This window comes from Neopsephotus bourkii, unplaced genomic scaffold, assembly GCF_033783945.1.
Source record: "Neopsephotus bourkii isolate Nb327-2 ecotype Australia unplaced genomic scaffold, CSIRO-AGI_Nbou_v1 NB_360, whole genome shotgun sequence".
NCBI classification, from domain to species: Eukaryota; Metazoa; Chordata; class Aves; order Psittaciformes; family Psittacidae; genus Neopsephotus; species Neopsephotus bourkii.
Genome location: NW_026900866.1, coordinates 1,472,346 through 1,493,884, shown reverse-complemented (window position 1 = coordinate 1,493,884; position 21,539 = coordinate 1,472,346). Strand labels below are relative to the sequence as shown.

Below are 21,539 nucleotides of genomic sequence, written 5' to 3'. Positions count from 1 at the left end.
CTCCCTCTTTTTGCATCAATCTTTCTTTGTTGGCCTTGTTTATCAGAAAATTGACAGTGTGGGTTATATCACTAAAAACTAACCCTGCCCCTCTGTCCAAAAAATTAACAGGTATGATTCCTTTTGGATCCTTCTGCTTGCTGTTACTTGCATCTTTGCATCAAAGCAGCTTCACTCATGAAATAATTATTAGTTTTTCTCCAGCTTGTAAACTACCTTATGCATTGGCCTGCATTTCCACTTGCTTTCTGATTTCACTGTCAAATTCATATTAATATGTGGCTTGTTCTTGAGCAGAGTTAATTGCTTCAGGAGTACTCCAGGGTTCCTTCCCCCCTACTCCTTTTTTATTTTTTTAGATTTATGTTGTTTTTTAGGGAAGTCAAGTTGAACTAGTGGATCTATGGACAAAAAGAAAGACTCGGATTGAAAGGAAACCATTTCCTGCTGAGAAGGGATTAGCGTTGTAGGAGATAGTGGAAAAGAAAGGTAAAGGAAGGCAAAGGGAAAAGCTAAATATCTTATATACAAATGCTAAGAGCATATGTAATAAGACTGCTGAATTTAAGTGACATGTTTTCAAGGATAAGAAAAATATTATTGGAGTAAGAGGGACAAAAAGGAAAATGAAGGGGGATTTAAAATACCAAGATACACAGTTTTAGTGAAGGGAGAACTAATATAAAGCTAGAAGAGATGTAACAATATTGCTGAGGGATGATACTCAATCTGCAGTAGGAAACACTCCTGCTCTCCTGCCTCCTGTTTTTTCTTTTCCCCCTTTTTTTTTTTTTTTTAACCTAAATTAAGTTCAGTGGTTTGCATACAAGGTGAAGTTAACTTAACGTGGTTGTGATTCTTGGCTGTTGCACTAGGCTTGCAGGTGGTCAGAAAAAAAGCTCAAGCAATAAATATCTTTAAGACATAAAATAAGGTTCCCTGAGAAAACCATAACTTTGAATTTTGAGGAACTGAGGAGGAGACAGTAGGAAGAGTGTTAGAGATCAGTTAGGACATTGACTGTGTTAAAACTATGAATGAGAGCATATTTCCACTGTTGCTGTAAAGGTTGTTGCTTTTATACTGTTATTGAAACAGTATATGAATATTGTCATTGTTGTCATGGAAAGATTGCAAATATATATCTGTATACGGAAATAAGTTAAAAATCAAGTGATCATAAAATGATAAAATTTGAAATGGTTGTGGAGTAAGGGTATGTGCTAGGTGGAAGAAGCAGTAAAGTTATTGATTTTAGTAAAGTTAACTTTGAAGGAAAGCAACATTCTCCTGGGATTTTTGCCTGTGATGAATGGAAATCCACTCCACACAAGTAGAGAGTACATAGTGTATAAAACACGTAGAGATGCTGCAATTAAAATTCATCCCAGTTAAGTCAAGAGAAGGAAAGGCTGATATGGGCCTGAGGCAAAAAAAGGAAAGGCAAAGAGACATCTTGCCCCTCCTGACCTTATGCTTTTTCATTCCCCTTCGCTGTTCTTTGCCATTTCTTCTACTGTCCCTTTATCCTCTCCAGCCCTTGTGTTTTAAGACAGTTCTGTCTCTGTGGTCCCCTGATGAGGTTTCTTCTTCAGGTCTCTGTCTTTTGTACACTGGGTTTTTCAGAGCATGGCCATAGCTGTTCAGAGTGCTCATAATGTGTGTGTGCATGTCTCTCCCCTTTCCCCCTGTCCCCAACCACTTACACTGTGCATCCCATAAACACAATTGCAAGCTGAATGTTGTAGATGTATTTCCTCTTTGCCAACTTCCTTTATCTGTTTGTGGCTCTGGGATGATGGTGAGGGACAGAGTGAGGCAGCAGGAGCTGAAGAGGGCAGGCAAGTGGGTATATAACAATTCATGTAGACAATGGGGCTAAATGAAAGTATTTTGAAAAACACAGTGTGCTGTGCTGGAGCATTTACCATTAAAATGGCAGGAGTTCTCAGAAGAAAGAGTCGAAAAAGCTCATAAAAGGTTGCAGGTTCTGTTCCTTTCTTTTGTGAAAGTTAGAACACAAATCGGGTCTTATTTTGGTACCCAATATGCAAGACACATGTCCAATGTCCCACATGCGCACAATTGAAACATCTTGTTTCAAGGCTTAAAGATCAGCTGTAAGGATGAAAGTATAGGTAACATATTTGAGGTCTTGGCCTCAGCAGGTGTGAAATGGCATTGCTGAAGCTGAAGGCAGTTTATAGTACCTAAAATCTGGCCCTTAACTAAGGCAAACAGTTTAAACACATTTTGATCTGGCATTTTATTTTTAAAAGGAGAACAGAGATGATAATGGTAAAGTGGATTTCAGAGAGAGATTTAATGGGACAGTGTTGAAAGATCAAGTGGTCTTTTTCTGTCAGTCAATCTCTGTTCTCTCTGTTTTTTTTTGTTTTGTTTTTTTTTTTTAAGTCACAGTGATTTGTTAACTGCAGAAACTGGCAGTAGGCAGAGAGGATGACCATGTGGTCTTATGGCATCCAGCTGATGACCAGCTTCTGCAGATGGTATGAGGGATCATGAAGTTAGGTTCCATGTGTATTGTGATGATAGTTGCATCTATATTTAAAGCTTTCTGTCACTGAAGCACTCGTGGTGTTGTGAGATGTCTATTGGACTGTATGAGCTGCAACTTCTTGCAATTGAATGTCAGTAAGACCAAAGCTATTCTGGTTGATTCATAGCACCAGCTTAAGCATATTCACTTGCACAGATTACATCTGACAGATAGTTACCTTCAGCTGAACTCTGTGGTTAGAAGCTTTGGTATACTTTTGACAGTGAGCTTAGGGCTGATGCCTTATGTTTATTTCATATCCTGTTTTTGCCTTCCTAATACTGCATGTGTATGTCTACATTTAAATAAATTCAAAGCTGAAGTACTAGTCAGTCCACTTGTTATCTTTGGACAGAATGTTGTGAGAAGTCAATTTCAGAATTTAAAGAATGGTGGGTTTTTTTTCCTATTTCGGCAGTTTTAATTTCAAAAGCTGTCTAATTGAAGATTTTCTTTTATTAGGAGCTCCTAGAAAAGCGTTTTTCAAAGTCTAGCAAGTGCAAAAGGAAAAAGTAGAGGATAAAACCAAAGATGAAAAAGTATTATTCCTTTTGGAATGTTTTCCTGCTAGTCTATCAGTTTGCTGGCCTGCAGGGAAATATATTCAACACAGATATTCTTACCCTGTTATATTAGTGAAAGTTAAAATCCTCTGGATTCTGCAACAAGATTGTGCATGGTGTCATCAAATACTGATGTATGTGTGTATCCCCTGTAAATCTTGTAAAGAAAGGCATTTTTCAAGGCCTTTTCTTGTAATGGTCCTACAATAGTCTGGGATTGCAATGCAGTTTAATTTATTGATGAGGTTAGCTGATCCTGCTTATGGTGAATTTACATATATTGAAACTTCATTTGGAGCATACTGAAGAAGAATTAAACTTATGAATTATTTCAAACCATTTCCTTGTGTAGGCTCTTAGTCAGCTTAAAGCAGCATCCTTATTTTGAAGAGAAACTCAGTAATTTAACAACAAATAGCTTGTGCATATACTGTTTCCACTCAGAACTTCAGTTCCTGGTTTTAAAGGCCAAAGGCGATTTTCCTATAGAGCTTAAAGAGATGCTAAAGGAGGGATTTTTGAGTTTTTACTTCCTTCTTTCAGTGAAGGAGTGCAGCATCCTTGAATTTTGCTATAAATGAGCTAAAAATAAAATACTTAATAAATGAAAACATTTTTTGTTGGGTATTTTAGCTAGACTCACATGCTCTGGTAAGAGGGCAGATTGACTTTATTGTTGGCTATGGTTAGATAATGAATCTCAGCCTAGAACCGTGTTGTCAAAACTTCCTTCTAAAAATGACAGAATGGTTGGAAATAAAGTAATCTTCCCTAACTATGAATACTCACTTCAACACTTTCTTTCTTTAAACCATCTTAATGAAATCCCTGACCATACTGTTACTTAAATCAGTGGTTGCAATGAATGGCCCAAGCCCTCTCTGTTTAATTGCTGTAAAATGAGGTCTGAGAACCAAAGGTACATGAAAAGCGTCGCACTGAAACCTGAAGAGATGCCAGGGTTGCAGTTTGCCTCTACCTTCTTGTGTTCTTTTCCTTCAAGCCTGCAGCCAAGTTGCTTCAAAGGCTTGGGGCACAGAAGGGTGAGTAATTGTTTGCTAAGAGGTGCACATTTCTTATAGCTTAAATAATCTTTTGTGAATGTAGTTTATGATTTGAATATGGAATTTAGAAATGTGAATAACATCATTTAAAAATAGCAGGTAAAATAAATTTTGCTGTGTGAGCATCTTCTGCATTTGCTATAGGATAACAGGCAAACAATCTGATGTGGAAGATTTTAAATACCTGTAATGGCTCTATAAGGTAGTACTTCTTTTCTCCTATACTTGGTAAGAAAGAGAAATGCATTTGAAACCAATACAGGGTTCTAGCTGAAGCAGCACCAAGCTCACTGGCAAGCCCATCAGGTAGTTCTTTTACTGGTATAGAAGCTGCCATTTGTCTGTCAAGTGTTATGCAGATAAATTGTCTGAGCTGGCTTATCCTCGTGGATATTATTTTTCAGTTTCCACTCCCCTCCTTCCCCCTGTTCCTATTAGCATGGTTATTAGCATCTTTTTGGTCTGTTTGAGAACAAGATCCCAGACAAATTCTTCCTGGCATATTCTTGTTCTCATATGTTTGCTACATAAATACATTATCTCTTGCCAGGCTTTAGATCTGCCAAGTTTCCTCTGTGTTGTCTCAATTTTCCATCCAAATAAAAAAACATTAAAATGCAAAGAGCAAAAGATTACAAATGAACTTTATTTATTTTAGGGGTGTAAGCTTTGTCTCTGAGTGGGGGGAAATAATAAAAGAGTGAACACAGGGGATTTTGATGTATATAAGACACCTGCCCAAGCATCCCTAGCAATAATATAGCACTGTCAAAATGTACTTATACTACAGAAATGTATGCTAGTGCTTATTCCTGAATTATCCATTCAGCTAAGGTTGTAAATTTAAGTTAGGCTACATGTGGTATGGTGTAAGGAGAGATAAGTAGTATAAGACTGTACGAGCAGGCTGTGTATCAATGATGGTGAGTAATGTGTGGAGTATGAGGTGGTTGAGTATGGACTGGAGTCTTGATGCATCTACAGAGGTTAAGTGTGGAAGCTACTGCACCTGTATAGCAGGTGGCTGACAGAGAGATTACCTGAAGGATTTGGAAAGGTAAGGAGATTGGGGTAAACCATTTTTGTTCCCTATTTGTATTAGTGTTTGAGAAAAATAGTCCTTGGAGGCATGGAATCTGCTCCCACCTGTATTCAATGCAATTCTGTGTGGTTTTCCTAAAGCTGAATGTAGTAAACTAAAGAGGAGAAATAAAAATTAGTAAAATAATGCAAAATAAGATGAATAAAGTAGAACTGGGGGGGTTAATAAAGGAGCCTTTGAGATGGATTTTCAGGATGGGTAAATTCTGCAGTTTATTTGGTGAGGGAAGGTGTTGAATTGCGGCAGAAAGTTGTCTGCCATTTCTGCTGTGTCAATTTAGGGCTATGTACACACACAGCTTTTTAAAAACATGTAAAATGCAGCACTGTGGAGTTGGGGTGCTAGCTTTGCTTAAATCACATCTGAAAGTAAACTTGGATTCATGCTAATGATTTAATCCTATTTTTTTCCTGCAAAAATTCCATTCATCAATTTTCTGTTGCTTAAGTCCGTTTCACTGACCTTTCCTCTTTACTGAAATTCACTTACAGAATATTAAAGATCTGCGGAAGCCTTTGTAACTGCAGCTTCAGCAAGATTTGCAATTATGCAAGGAAATACTGAAATGCATACCCATGTGCATCTCATCTCTTTGATATGCAAACCCCCTTTGCTGGATCTTTTATTAACTGTTCCACTTCTGTTCCACACCTGCTTTCACAGCATAGAGATACGAACCTCCGTGTCCCCCTGTGGTAGAATATGCCATATATCTTTATATGAGTAGGCAAAAAGAGCTTATTTAGACAGGTTGAAGGTGAAAAGGATTTTTATGCTCAAGTTTCTGATTAGACCATTAAAGTAGCATCACTAATTCCCCTCCTTCCATCTATTGTCTCCCCTCATCTGTTGTCATCAGTGACCACTGTTGATTTGTTGACTCCATTAAAGTATTCAAGGAAGCCACAGGCCTGTCATTTTGGTCATAACCTTAATCTGTTTTCTCACCTTGGGAGAAAATGTGTTAATATACTGTCTGCTTTTATAGAATGAACTAATTGAAAAAGTTCCTGGTACAATACATTTAGAAGGAGAAAAACCACTCTTGGTTATTTTAACAGATAGGAAGCAATGTTTTGGTAGCAACTTTTCTAAGAACCATACCAAATTCAGTGATAGTAAACAATTGTAATGATAGTCTGTGTAGTAATTTTTGAGCTGGGTGAGTCACAACTTCTCCTGGCTTCTTCTAATTTCTGATTCTTCATAATTTATACAAACTCCTGGTTTCAAGTACATCTCTGTGTAACTTTGTGGATTCTGGAATTAATTTAGCTTTTATAGTGACTAAGGAGAGGGGTTACTACTGTCAGTTTGCTGAGCTGTAAAATAAATGGAACATCTTTTTTCCCCTTTTTTTATGTCTTACAAGTGAATGGTATAGCTACCTAATTGCTTTTCATATTGTGTATCACCTTCTTTATAATAAAATTACTTCTATTTCTGATAAACTTCTTTTTGAAGGGTAGACTGAGTTTTCTTGCAGTTTCTTTTTTGTTCACTTATTTGGATGAGAATTTGCTTGTTTCCTCATATTTTGGAAGCAGGCTTTATGTTACTGTTTGTATTTCAGTTTTTAAATTTAGCTTGCATTTATGGCTATCTAAATACGTTTTTTTAACTGAAAAATTAGGTGTCTGATACAAACCATAGATCCCTAAACTGTTTCCTTTTCATCTTAATGAAAACAGTGGTGTCCATTACATGTGTATTCCAATTCCTAGTATTTATTTGAATAGGAAGTTTTGGTCCTTGTCCTTCTTTTCTATGTCAGTCATTCCTGCCCTTTCCATCTGAGACTTTCTTTGATGGCATAAATAGCCTTAAAAGCTGAAGTTACAGTTGAACTGTTTGCCATCACAAAGTTGGCTGGGTAACTAAAAAGGCCAACATTGGCATTGTTTGGCTTGAATGACTGGAAAAAAATTTCTTTATTTTGTTTTTGGTGCCAGTGTTCTCTCTGTTGTGAAACTCTTCATTTATGGCCTGCAGATCTGGGGAGAAATCCCTCTGCTTTCTTCCTGTCTTGCCAGCCGCTGTGATCTGGTTATTAGAGCAAGAGGTGATGAGAGGAAACTTTAAACTGTATTTTATGGTTACTAGAAGCTATAATGAATAAGAATTAAAAAGAATGTATAGTTAACCAGTAGAAAAGATTAATGTTGTCTTGAAATAACTCCCTTTAATTTATCAGTAATATTCTTTCCTGTGCCATTAAATATTGTGATAGGAAAGACAACCTAAAGGAAAAAATTGTGCTAAAAACCATGTATGTCTTTGAAACATATAGTAATTATAAATTCTAAAACATTTGGGGAAAAAAACTACTGCTTCTGTTGGTTGTGTCCATTAGTGCAGTGGAGTTTTGATCTCTTGTTAGTCATCTTAAGCTCTGCTGTGCTGTATTTAGCTATAATTTATTATTTTTTAATGGAACATAAAGGGTTCTTTTGCATGTCTATTTTATTTATTAGAAATCATTCTGCACAGGGTATCTGGGTAATATTAATATTAGGGCTTATTTTTAATGTAAAAATCTTAATGATGTAAAAAGATCATGGTGTCCACTGAAGAAATCACTTCATTTATTTTGGCTGAAAATTCAGTTCTACATGGAGGAGACTGAAATTGTCTCAGTTGCCTTTATATATATGTAACAGGGCATTTTGATGACAAGATGATTAAGAAGTGTGAAGAAAAAGTGTATGTTGCGTAAATATGCAAGATATCACACGTAATATATGTGTGTGCTATTAGCTGAAAGGCAAAACTTTGTAGATTGCGGTCTCAAAATTCCTCCAAATTGACTTTGGCTTGGAAAATGCCATTGTAGCTCAGAAAAGGGAGTCAATATACCTGTGTCTTTTACTTGATACCCAAAATGTGTCCTGCCTCTGTGTTAATGAAGAAAAATATTACTCTATTTTTTTGAAAAACATATTGATAGTTTATTAAAATACTGAATATTTTTATCTCTTATACAGCTTATTTATACCTGTTTTTCTATTTATTTATACATTTATTACACCATTATATAACTATAGATAACAGTATGGTTCAAAGTTTAAAAAATGAAAGCAAACCCCATGGTATTCTTAAATCAATCTATACAGTGGGCACCTTTGGGGAAGTACATGTGTTTGCATTCAAAGAGCAGCTATACAAAATTATACAAAAGAAATCTATGGAAATGTACTAAATATGTAGAAACCATGGATAGCTGATGAAGTCTGTGAACTGAAGGTGTTTTGAGGTTCAAAGAGTATTTGGGAGCAGTATCATACATACTTACCATGCTCCTATATGCTCCCCTGCTTCTCCTTTTTGCCATAGTTAGTCCCTTAATTTTAGCAAGTACAACTGAGTGCGGTATTTGGTTATGCTGCTTTTTTGCCACACAGATTACTGTGATATAGTGGAAAATTCTGCTAACAGTTAATACATTAATAACATGAAAATACTGACTTTTGTTTACACAACAGCTCTGCCTGATCCAAACCAAGTGACAAACCTGTGCTAGGTGTTATTATGTTTTCATAAGGAGGGTCTGAATAACACAGATGTTTAGGTGTGAAAAGAAATGGTTGTGATGCCTTTTCTGTTCCTATTTCATTTTATAAGCAGTAGTTTGTCGTCAGTGTGTCCTCCATTCTGCACTACAGTGACCCATAGGGCAGGGAATATTTCCTAGGTAGAAAGTGATTTGATTTGGTATTGCTGGCTCTGATGGGCCATTTGGTTGTGACAGAGGACTATAAGGACTTAATTAGGGATGCACTGAAAGAACTAGTCTATCTGCCCATTGGCCCAGCACTTCTCATCTTTGTAACTCTTCTGGATCATAACAAGAATGCTATTAGAGGAAAGATGATGGGTATCTTTCACCATCTCAGTTCAGCATCAAATGGATTTTCCATTGCTTGGAATTGGTATCAGGCTCTGCACTGGCAAAGGCTAATGTAGTTGCAGAGTGAATTTATCTTGCTAACTAATCCTTCCCACCTCCCTGTGAGGTGATTTGCTAAGTATCTGACAGATGGGTAAGTAGGGAGGGAGGGATGGTTTCAGAGCTGGGATTAGAGGGCTGATGTCCCAGGCTTCTGGTCTTGTGTTCTGCACAACTATGAGGCCAGCCTTTTAAGCCCATCTTCTGTTATTGTCATGGGGCAAATTCCTAATGAATGTTATTGATAAAGACAAGAGGGGAATAATCCCATTGTCTTAGTCAGGATTGGAATTCATCTTTTATTTCTGTGGTATTGTATGAAATTTAATGTTAATGGTCAGGAGACCTTAAATAACCACATCAAACAGCCGATTCAGCGCCAGCCTTCCTTTTTATTTAGCTTAGTCTAAACTGACACCAAACTTTGAGGCATTCCTCTTCTTTCACTGTGGAGAACCACTGGGTTTTTTTTTCCTACCACACATGGTTTCCCTCCTACATTTTCCTCCCATGTCAGATATTCACCCCCCCTTTAATAACCAGCAGGGGGATCATTACATTGAGCTACTGCCAAATGCATAATGACTGCTGCCTTTGCCTTACACAGTCACTGCACTACTGATATCCAATTCAGCATTGTAAAGTGCTTAGGGCTACCTTGGGGATGTGCTATATTAAACCCAACTATTCTAAATCCTATTTAATACAAAGAGATTGGTGGTGGTGGTGGTGGGGAGATTTAAAGTTGTCATTAGTCACCTATTTTCAACCAGTAAAAATACCTGGTCACTTAGACCCCAATTCTGTCACCCTTCAGTCAGAAATAGTCCCACTGATTTCTTTTTGGGGGGGTGGGGAGCTGGTGCATGAAGGCAAGTGCTGTGCTTCCCACTGGGGAAATCAGGTCCCTATAGAAGCTGCAGCTGAGATAGTAAGTTTGCAAGGAGCTGATGGGGGTGAATGTTCCTGTTTCTGAATTCCACTTACAGATATTTTACAACTGAAAATAGGAGAGCGGGAGCATGCTTCATATCTGACTGAAAATAAAGGTACTCCTAAACTTGTAAAAGACAACGTTTTTATTTGAATGATATGACAGAGCTGCCACAGGAGTGTTACCTGCTATAAAGAAAGCTTAAGAATTATTACCTTTATTAGACCAGTGACACTGAGCTTTAGCCATACATTTCTAACTTCTGTCCCTCTACAGAGACAATTTTCTTTTCTTAAATAAACTGTCATGCTAGTGTTAATATATTGTTGGCTCCCTCATACTCTGAGAATACTGCTGATATAAAACATGTATATGTTAGATTGGTAATAGTATCTTTAGTGTAGCTGACTAGAACAAATGTGTTTCCCTCATGGCTGTGCTAATGTGATAAAGGAAAATTGGCTGTTCATCAGCTTTTGGCTGGGTAAAGACAGTAGAGATGGAACCACATTCTTTTTTATACATTAATACCACTGAGAACTTTTCACTAGTTATATTTCATGTGCGGGCATGTTGTGCAAAGATGTTGTAAAACATGAGATAATGCTACAAATAACGAAGTGGGAAAGCCTGTATCTTTTATGATGATAACAGTCAAACACCAAATGACAGTAACAGGCTGTAAAAAATGCGATGCAGAGAAAAAATGCAATGTAACCACCATATACATGTGTATTTAGGCTCTTGCAAATAGGGCATCAGATGTTTAGCGGGCTTTGAATTAAAATTAAATAAAAAACTTTTGTATTTAGGTCATTGATGTGTCAACACAAAAGATAATTTAAAATGAAGAGATGTATTTTGAGTGGTGAAACTCATATGCAATAATTCTGTGAACAGATCTCAAGGCTTAGTAATTATGATAATAGCCTTCAAATTTCCATCAGTGGAAGTGCAATAAATATTCCTGTCTAAATTTGGGAAATATTGACTGAATCTGGAAACAGAAATAAAGCTCAGCATCCATGTGTGTGTTTGAGAGTGCAGTTTAAGGAGAAAAATCCATCCGTAGAATTTTGTGTGAAGCCTAAATAAAAAAATCCAAACCAACCCCTCCATCTCATTTCATATTTCTTTTCTTAAAATACTGATAGACTCCTGTTGCCCAAGGCACTGATGCTGATCATCTGAGCTCAGATTTATAGATAACTGTGTCTGTTTATCTTGGTCTGAAATTTGAAGGACTTTATTGGTGCACATATTGTGCTTTTCAAACTGGTGTTTTTTCAGGTTCTGGTTCTACTCTTTGCAAAAAAATTATTTGGGCTTGTAAACCTTCTGTTCATCCTCACATACATATTGTTTTTATGGAAGCAATTATTTCAGGTTTATTTTGTTTTGATTAGCATGGGTATCAAGACAGGCTAAAGTGCTCTTAGTTTTATTTGATTCTCTGTAGACACAATTCACCAGACATCCATATCTACAAAATGAAAATAACACTCTCAATTGGTAACAACAAAACGATGTTTCAAAACCTGAAAGCTACTAAGCTCTCATGTGAAATAAGCCTTATGCAAATGAACTGTTGCTAAAAATCAAGTAATTTCAGTTTTGCAAATAAATCACTTTCTGAAATAAGTGAGATTAAGATTATTCAGTAAAACAGTTCAACAGAGTTCAAAAGTTTGGGGTAAGCTGAACTTAGTTTCTATACTGAACTTCATTAATGTGAAGCTGGCTATAGCCACCAGATGCCTCCAGCTGCAATTTTTTCATGTGCCTGTATTCTTTTAAATGAGGGTATTTAACTTCATAAAAGGGAAGGCAGAAAGGCATTCCCATATTATTAAGCTTTTTCTAAGTGTATGTAACCTAAACATGAGGATTTTTAATGGAAAAGAAAAAAAAAAGTACTATGTAAAAGCTCAGCATCTTGTGAGTTTGTGGAGCCAGGAGAATGCCATGAAGTATTTCTATGAACGTTAGCTCAAATTTAAAAGGAATTGGCAGGGAAGGGAGCACTTGCAGAAAAGGGTACCCTGGGGTACTTACTGGCTGAGTGCATATTCGCAGTCAAGGGTTTCCTTGATGTAAGGGAATTTCCGACTGGGTATAAAGCGGATGTAGCCAGTTCCTATGCTGTTCCCTTCAGCCCTTGTTGAAAAAAACATGCTGGGTTTAGGGAGGCATTTTGGAGGGCTGTTAGAGGCCTGGCTGAAACATGATTCATTTGGTTGTCCTGTATATGGTATATGCGCCCCTCGAGGCCTGTTTGAAGTGATGTGTATGAGAAAAGCTCTGACAGCTGTAACGTGCCTATGGCCTGAAGCTGCAACCAGCCTTGTACCTTGTGAAGCACAGCCACCCTTCTTTCTTTCCCTGCCCCTCCAGATTACTGTACTAGCTTTTTCTTTCATCTAATCACTGCAGAAATTTGTAATCCATGCATCTCAGTGATGATCTTATTAACTGGATTGCTAATGGATGGACAGAATAGAGGCAACTACTTCTGGTAGGCACCAAAAGTAAAGATAAACAGCAAGTAGGTTCATGTGTTAACAGTTAAACAGTGATAGACACAACATCTAATCAAAGTGATTGCTTAATGAAGCATGTGTTTGCCCCTTTACATTGATTCTACAGGTGTATCACAGCAGAATAAGTTTCTTCTTGAATGGCTGGGAAGATGACAATACACCATTTGATTCAAGGATTCTTGTAGGAACAGTAGCAGATACTGATGCTGACGGTACACTGCAAATTGGACAAAGCTTCACAGGTAAATCTTGTAGCATTTTAGTGGAGTGCACTGAAATATTCAATGAGGTGTGCACAATGTGGTTAGAAAATGTGTGAATCAATTCAAGTATATGCTGCGAAGTAGTATCTTCCTGCAGGAGTAAATTCCTATCATACAATTAGCTTTCATAAAAGATTGGCTCATAAGATAGATGTTTGGTAGATAATCCTGTAGGATCATAATTTATTTTATGTGTTACTGAATAGGTAGATTTTCTTCAAAATCTAGGTAGGTAGGGGATACATTCCATTAAATGACAAGCATAGTTTTTCTGAGTAAATATATGAAAATATTTCAGAATGGGATTGTGCATGGCCACTATACTGCACTCCTCTCCTGAGCAGAGCTGAAGTTTCTGGCTGTTCATGTTCAGTTCTATCCAATGCTCACATAAACTAGTAGCAGAATGAGGATCCCTCAGCCTCTGGTGATGCCTGATAACGTTACTCTTAATCTGCATTTAGAATTTTATATGTACTGCAGCATGACATGATCATTGTAGAACAGCTGGGGGATGTTTTGTTGCTTTACACAAATTCTTGGTTCTACAGACGTAAGAATACTGACTCTTGCTCTTCAGGAACATTTTGATTTAAAGCTAACTCCTAACTGTATGTCACTTAACTTTCTTGAGCTCTTGGGCAAGAGAGTCATTCTGCGCCCCATTTCTTAAGGCCTGTATTTGGAAGTGTTCTTTTTGATTTTGAGTACTGGATAACTAGTAAGTGTATAAATGAAATATCTTTAAATGCTTTTTATCTTTATTGTATAAATTGATAGGTACAGTAGTACCTACTGTATCTCTTCTCTAATTAGAGGTGGCACATGGACTGGCTCATTACTTCTGTCTAATGAGCCAATCCTTGTGCCACTTCTCTAATCAAAACAGAGATAGGTACAAAATATTCTTATAAAGTTATTATAAATCATTATTTTTTATACAAAAAAATTAAGTCACTGCCCTCTATAGTTTTGTCCAAGTTGAAGATGGTTTCATTCAGGAGGGGTAATTGTGCAAGAGAGATCTCTGAATGCTGAATTAAAGGTGCTCTCATGCAGTGCAAACCTGCCTTCTGCTAAGTAAATTACTTATTTACAGTATATTTTCTTAGGTTTAGAGCAATTTGTTGGAAGAATGCAAGATTTTCGATTTTACCCAGTGGCACTTACAAACAGGTAAAGAACTTTCATTTCTGGAAAAAAAAAAAAAAGAAGAGTGTGGGGAGAGGGAAGACTAAATTACAGTATGCTTATTTCCCAAAGTGTAGTGCTTTTCAGATGTCTCCTTTAGATGATTGCTTATGATGATGTAGTTTACTGAACCTCATTTCAAAGATGCCTTTTAATCTGAAAAATCTTGAGTTGAAATAAATTCAACAATTTAATGTGTTTTGCTTTTGAAGTTTTCCTTAAATATAACATATGTAGTATATATGTAGTGAAACTCCACACTCAAGTAATCTGTGCGCTTTTCTGTGTTATTGTTGTCCTTGTTACAATCTGACTTAGTGTTTGTGCAGAGAGTAGACCCAGTTGCTAGATTTCAATGCTTATGAAATTCTGAAATTCTGAAAGTCTAAGTGTTAACTCAGCATATTTCTGGCATAATAGTGTGTGCTAGGTGAGACTTTCCAAGCTTTACCAAAGCCCCATGTAAACTGTAGGGTGAGGAAGGGAGCGTAGCCAGTTCAATTTAGACCACTCAAACACTGGTAATCCAAATGAAGAGAACAGGCATTTCAGATAGCATGCTGGCTTTGTGTCTGTGAGCCTGGCTATTGTGCTTCAGCAGTTCCTTTGCTCTGTTTCCAGCTTCCTCATGGTATCAGTCATCTGTGTCAGGTATTCTTGGTGTTTCCCTCATCCCATTCACACACCCCTACCCCTAAGTGCTATTGTCTTAACTGTTTATTGCTTTCTATATTAGATTGTCACCATAAGCCACCAATGACTTGGCCAGCTCAGCCGCACATAGCCCTGGGCAATTGTTTTGACTTGCTCTGCTCCTGAGGCCAAATTGTGGTTGCCACTGCAATTTCTGTTGCCCTCCAGCCTCCCATCCTAGCGCATTACAAAGAAATGTTACCTTTGTTATCCAGCTCATGCTGGATTAATCTACTTAATTCAAGCTGGCCAGAAGTAGTCAGGTCCTATTTGTCTGTGTGGTGCTTCTGGCTAGGCTATGTTCAATGACACTCATGACTGCAGACCTTGAGGCTACTTAAATGATATCCTTTCGATAAGATACAGAACAGTTTCCTGAGAGTTCAGCTGTCTGCAGGACATTAGGATGAACCGAGCTCCTGTGAATTTAAAGTATTAATAAGAATCTGAATTCCAAGACATATGAAAATCATGTTGGTCGTATCCTTTCAGAGTAATGCTTGTCAAATTCTTTGAACTATAATTTAGGCCAGTGAAATGAACAAAGCTTAGCAATTGAAAAATAAGGTATTTTACAGAGTGTTGTGATTACTGATGTCTTTGTAGGTGTAGTTTTGTGTCCACAAATGACTTGGTCCAAAATGTTTATCTGGGATAAACTGTGAACTAAAGTAGTGCCTGCATATCAATGAAGTCTATGGCTATGGCTATCTAAAAGGTCTTGTAACTTCGGGTTTTGTGGAATTTGTAATGGTGGCTAGCTAGTTATTCAGTTGATAAGTATATAAAAATTATGTTCTTACTGATGAAGTAGGAAAATGACAAAAGAGCTTTTTAATCTAAAAATTCAGTATCTTCTAGGTGCACAAAATCCTTCTTTTACACCAGACATGAGCAGATAAAGGGTTAGGTTGTCCACGTTGTTCATATATCTGTCTGCTTGACTGCCTACATAACAGCTATATATCTTTTTCAGTTGTTGATATCAGAAAGAAGTGAAGTGACTCAGTAGCTTTGACATGCTCCTACAGACTGGGGACAGCTAAAAAGTGGCCATTTGTATCAAAGTTAGTTATAAGTGGTAATATTTCTGTCTGGTTTTCTACGGTGCAATGTGATATTGCTCAAGATGATTTTTTTTTTTTTGGTGCAGATGTTCAGCTTATCTGTAGTTAATGGCAGATGCCAGTGGTATGGTATGCTTAAGAACAGTGTCCACACCACTGCATCCTACCTAGCTTTAGACATCCCAACAAAGAGCTTATTTCCCTTGGCTCCATATATGTCTGTGGAGCAATGAAAGCAACTCCAGTGATTCTTCACAGACATCTGAAGGTACCTGCTGGTTGCCATTGATTACGTAGGGACCCTGGGTGGCTTGATTCCTAGCCGATTGCCCCATTTATGTGAGATGAAACCATGCTGAATTTTGTTTAATCTATGAGCCTAGAGGCACAAAGTGGCACTTGTCCTTTTTCATCATGTACGTAATTATTATTTTTTTTTTTATGTGCTGTGACAGAGACATTTTGGAAGTATTCTCTGGAAAGTTTCCTCACCTGCATACCCAGTCTGAGTGCCGCTGTCCTGGAAGTCATCCTCGGGTACACCCATTGATACAGCGATACTGCATCCCTAATGGTGCAGATGATACCACTAATGACAGAGTGCTGAGGTTGGATGCAGAAGCCCATCCTCTGTATTACATCAATGATGATGACATTGGGACCACCTGGATTTCATCTGTATTTGCTAATACTGCAGATCTGGATCATGGTGTTTCAATCACAATAGATTTACAAAATGGACAGTATCAGGTAATGAGAAGATTACATTTGGTGTTTATTAAATCAGAATGAGGAAAAGACTTTTGTAGGCATTTCATTACAATTTTAAGGAAATTAAAACATTGTGCTTTAAGATGTTATTCTTAGAGGCCCAGGAAGAAAGCCTCCTTTATCAGCATGAAACAATGCAAAAGGCAACAGAATGAATTGTAGTTTTTGTCATTCTCTTTTGATGTGCCTGGGCTGTTGTAAAAAACCAGTAATCTAGAATCGACATAAAAGACTCTGATCTTTGGTTTTAATCAGGAAAATGTGGACTGAAATATAGATTCTACTGTCTGTGAAGTGGTAAAGCAGACTATAGTGCCACACTGAAAAAAAAAAAAATGTTATATTTTCATTGTTTTACACCTTAGCAATTAACATCAGTTTATAAGTTTTTTTTCTTCTAGGTATTCTATATTATACTGCAGTTCTTTAGCCCACACCCAGAAGCAATAAGAATTGAAAGGAAAAAAAGAGATGATCTAAACTGGGAAGACTGGCAGTATTTTGCTAAAAATTGCAGTATTTTTGGAATGGATAACAATGGATCTCTGGAAAAACCGGACTCTGTCAACTGTCTCCAGCTTCGTAGGTATGAGTGGGTATTATCTGCATAATACAGATGCTCTGAATGGGTAACATCCTGGCACAGTTCATTTCTGTGTCCCAATGAGATAGAATCTTTTAATTTGGTATATTATTATGGGCTGCTGAGTATATAATAGATCCCAAATCTGACCTTTTGATTGAATTTTGCCGAAAACTCGTCTGTCATTTTAATCAGATTTCAGCTATTGAGGAATGTGACACAATTGATTCCTCTGTTATTTTTGAGCTAGATTTTTTGAAATTTTGCATGTTTCTGTTTTGGGGAGGCTGTTGTCAGCAGAATTACAGAACATTGAGGTGAGAGTGGAGGAAGGTGCTGATAGACTGTTTTAAACTAGTGAATGCAAAAATACACCTTCTGATCTCTGAGAGTGCAACTTGTTCTGAAACTTAGAAGAGAGGCCAGTAAAGGGTTAGGGTTAGGGTTTAGGGTTAGGGTTAGTAAAGGGTTAGGGTTAGGGGTTAGGTTTAGGGGTTAGGGTTAGGGTTAGTTAAAACACCCCTCTTTTCTCCCTGGGAAGCAAGTCAAACCCTAAGCCAAGTTCTGTAGCGTGAAAACACCCCTCTTCTCTCCCTGGGAAGCGAGTCAAACCCTAACCCAAGCCCTGTCTAGAGTGAAAACTACCCTATTTTCTCTAGCCATTGCTGACTGAAACCCCAACCCAAGCTCTGTAGCGTGAAAACACCCTGCTTCTCTCCAAGGAAGCGAGTCAAGCCCTAACCCAAGCTCTGTCTAATGTGAAGACAGCCCTATTTTCTCCCACCTGTGCTGACTGAAACCCTAACACAAGCTCTATAGCATAAAAACACCCCTCTTTCGGTTAGGGTTATTGTTAGGGTCAGGATTACCTAAACCATATAGTATTACCTAAACTATATAGCATTACCTAATACTATATATATTATTATATAGTATTATATATTATATATATATTATATACATATAGTATTACACTCACTTTGTTACAGTTACAGGGGAGAAATGGGCTTCCCGTTTTTCCCAGTTAGGTTTGGGGCTGGGGTTGGGTGTGGGTGTTAGGTGCGAGAGGGGAGCGTGGAGAGGTGAGGGTTCCGAGGTGAGGGGTCGGGGGTCAAAAGGTCACATGGGATTGGTCACGGAAGTTGGCGAGAGGCATAACAAAGTTGACCCCTGTGTTCCCTTGCAGCCTGTGTTAGGGTTAGGACAACTTGTTGGGTCGTGGAGGTTGGGATCCGAGGCGCTGGGTTAGGGGTCAAAAGGTCAGAAGTCCGAGGTCAAAGGTCACCTGTCAGGGCCAGAGTCGGTGTTTGGGAGGTGGGGTCCGGGTGGGGGTCAGGCGTTGGGGTTGGGGTTGAAGTCAGGGTTAGGGTTAGGGTTTAAAACATCTTTGGGAGGCAAGAAAGTGCTGGACCATGCTTTATTTTGCTGTGCTTGTTGCATTTTCTGCGTGCCCTATATATATATATATATATATATAGTATTACCCTCCCTTTGTTACAGTTACAGTGGGTGAAATGGGCTTCCCGTTTTTCCCATTTAGGTTTGGGGGTGGGGTTGGGTGTGGGTGTTAGGTGTGAGAGGGGTTAGGGTTATACCAGCCTTATGAAGTTTAACCATGCCAAGTGTAAGGTCCTATACATGGATCGGAGCAATCCCAGGCACAGCTACAGGCTGGGCAGAGAAGAGATTCAGAGCAGCCCTAAGGAGAAGTCTTTGGGGTTGTTGGTTGATGAGAAAATGAACATGATCCAGCTTCAGTGTGCGCTTGCAGCCCAGAAAGCCAACCTTATTCTGGGCTGCATCAAAAGGAGCGAGACCAGCTGGTCGAAGGAGGTGATCCTGCCCCTCTACTCTGCTCTTTTGAGATCTTACTTGGAGTATTGTGTGCAGTTCTTGTGTCCTCAACATAAAAAGTACACGGAACTGTTGGAACAAGTCCAGAGGAAGGCCGTGAGGATGATCAGGGGACTGGAGCACCTCCTGTATGAAGATAGGCTGAGAAAGTTGGGGCTGTTCAGCCTGGAGAAGAGAAGGCTGCGTGGAGACCTCATAGCAGCCTTCCAGTATCTGAAGGGTGCCTATAGGGATGCTGGGGGGGGACTCTTTATTAGGGACTGTAGTGATAGGACAAGGGGTAATGGTTTAAAACTTAAAGGGGGGAAGTTTAGATTGGATATAAGGAAGAAGTTCTTTACTGTAAGGGTGGTGAGGCATTGGGATGGGTTGCCTAGGGAAGCTGTGAATGCTCCATCGCTGGCAGTGTTCAGGGCCAGGTTGGGCAGATCCTTGGGTGGTATGGTTTAGTGTGAGGTGTCCCTGCCCATGGCAGTGGGGTTGGAACTAGATGATCTTAAGGTCCTTTCCGACCCTAACTATTCTATAACTCTATGAAATATATAATATATAAATATATATATTAAATGTAGTGTATAAGAGAAGTTAAAATATATTCTTTTTACACACGCTTATGCAAGTATGTACCTGTATATATTTGAATCAATACTACAACATAAATTCAAATGCAATATCTCTTATCTGAATTCAGATGCCAGTCAATATTAGGCTTGTTTAGTACTTGGCTGGAAATCAGTGAGGAAATAGAGTATTATGTGCTGTAGGCTTTTTGCTTTTACTGTTTCACTTTTGCTGCCTTCCTAAGACTTTTCAGGTGTCAGCATCTTTGTTCTCTGGGTGTTCAGTATTCTGAGGAGAGAAACATAGGGTCATCTGAGTTACACCAGTTTTCAGCAAAGGACTTTGAGCTTTATTGCTGATCCTTGGAGCAGAGGGTAAAGGAGAATGGGAAATCTCTAAGTAAGCCAAACATTTGTGGATAGATAATCCAAAGGAGGTTGTTGTGATTTAAACCCAGATGGTAACTAAGTACCAGCAGCCGCTTGCTCACCCTGGGTGCCATAAACCTTACGGTCCTTCTTTTGTTCTTCTGTATCAAGATGATGTAGTTTGCCTGCCATTTATACCTGTCTTATCATTTCCATTGCACCTCTACATGTCATGGAAGGAAAATACTTTATTTAACTTTCTAGGGAGGGGAAGAGAGGACAGTATTGCCCAGAAAAATATACATATACGTTCCACTGAGATTACTGTGAAGCACTAACCTGGATAGGGGCACAGTACCTTCAAAGGTTCTTCATGAAGACAGAGGATTATGACTCAACAGACCCAGTTTGTCTATGAATCTCATCTTTCAAAGTTCAGAGACCTTTTGAATGTTGTTATGTCAGGTGCCAGGTGATACCATGGGATAAATATAGTAATGATAGAATAGTAAATATGCCAACATGAGATATGATTCATACCAAATTGTGCAAATGAGCAGTTCACATATACTTGTTTACTTAGTCTTTGCTTGAATTCTTAGGACTGTCTTTCCACTTCTTGGGCTTAAATATATAATTTCACTCTCAATCCTACCACTTTCAATTGAATACTTGACTCACTTGCATTTGACTCACTGGAATGTAGTGTGTGTTCGCAAGTGCTAACTCATCAAATAAAAGGGTGCAGTCTAGTGACTCTGGAATTCAAAATATAATTGTTTCTGTATGGTTTTTGTATGTGGTTAGCGGGTATGTAATTAACAACATGGGCATGTTAATTATGTTAGTTATCTGAATGATTCCTCATGTAGTTCAAGCATAGTTCATGTTTCTCAAAGACACTGTGTTAAACTTATAAAAAACATAGTGCAGATGACATTCTATTAGTCGCAATTTATTAATATTTTGAAGTCACCCTTTAGAAGTTTTTCCTCTCAATTGGAAACTCAGGGTATGGAGAAAAGCGTGGAACTTTGGGGAAAACTAGATGTATAGAAGATTTTTTTTTTTTTTCCGTGCTTGAATTCTGGTGACTGGGAATCCACCAACATGAGAATTTTCCCTGGAAACCACAAAAAAAAAAAAAAAGTACAGTTAAGTGGAGACCCTCTTCGAGAGAAAGGATATTAGGAGATAAAGTTTGTAACGTGTGATATTTTGATTTTTACTTGTCTTTCTCTCTATTTAAACAGCTTTACACCATATTCCCGTGGCAATCTAACTTTTAGTGTTCTTACCCCGGAACCAAATCACCGACCTGGTTACAATAATTTTTACAATACTCCATCTCTTCAAGAGTTTGTGAAAGCTACACAAGTGAGGATTCATCTCCATGGCCAGTATCATACTAATGAGTCCTGGGTAGATTTTAGGCATAGGTACTATGGAATTAATGAGATTACAGTCAGCGGAAGGTAG

At 38.1% G+C, this 21,539-nt stretch overlaps 1 protein-coding gene across 1 annotated transcript in view; it reads left to right on the top strand.

The window, feature by feature from the left end:
* USH2A (usherin) overlaps positions 1–21,539 on the top strand; it is a 375,196-nt gene that overhangs the window by 17,867 nt on the left and 335,790 nt on the right. The window contains exons 4-8 of the mRNA XM_061348575.1: positions 12,816–12,951; positions 14,085–14,148; positions 16,379–16,673; positions 17,096–17,280; positions 21,314–21,535. Of these exons, the coding sequence (XP_061204559.1) occupies positions 12,816–12,951; positions 14,085–14,148; positions 16,379–16,673; positions 17,096–17,280; positions 21,314–21,535 (902 nt within the window). The remainder of the gene's footprint in view (positions 1–12,815; positions 12,952–14,084; positions 14,149–16,378; positions 16,674–17,095; positions 17,281–21,313; positions 21,536–21,539) is intronic.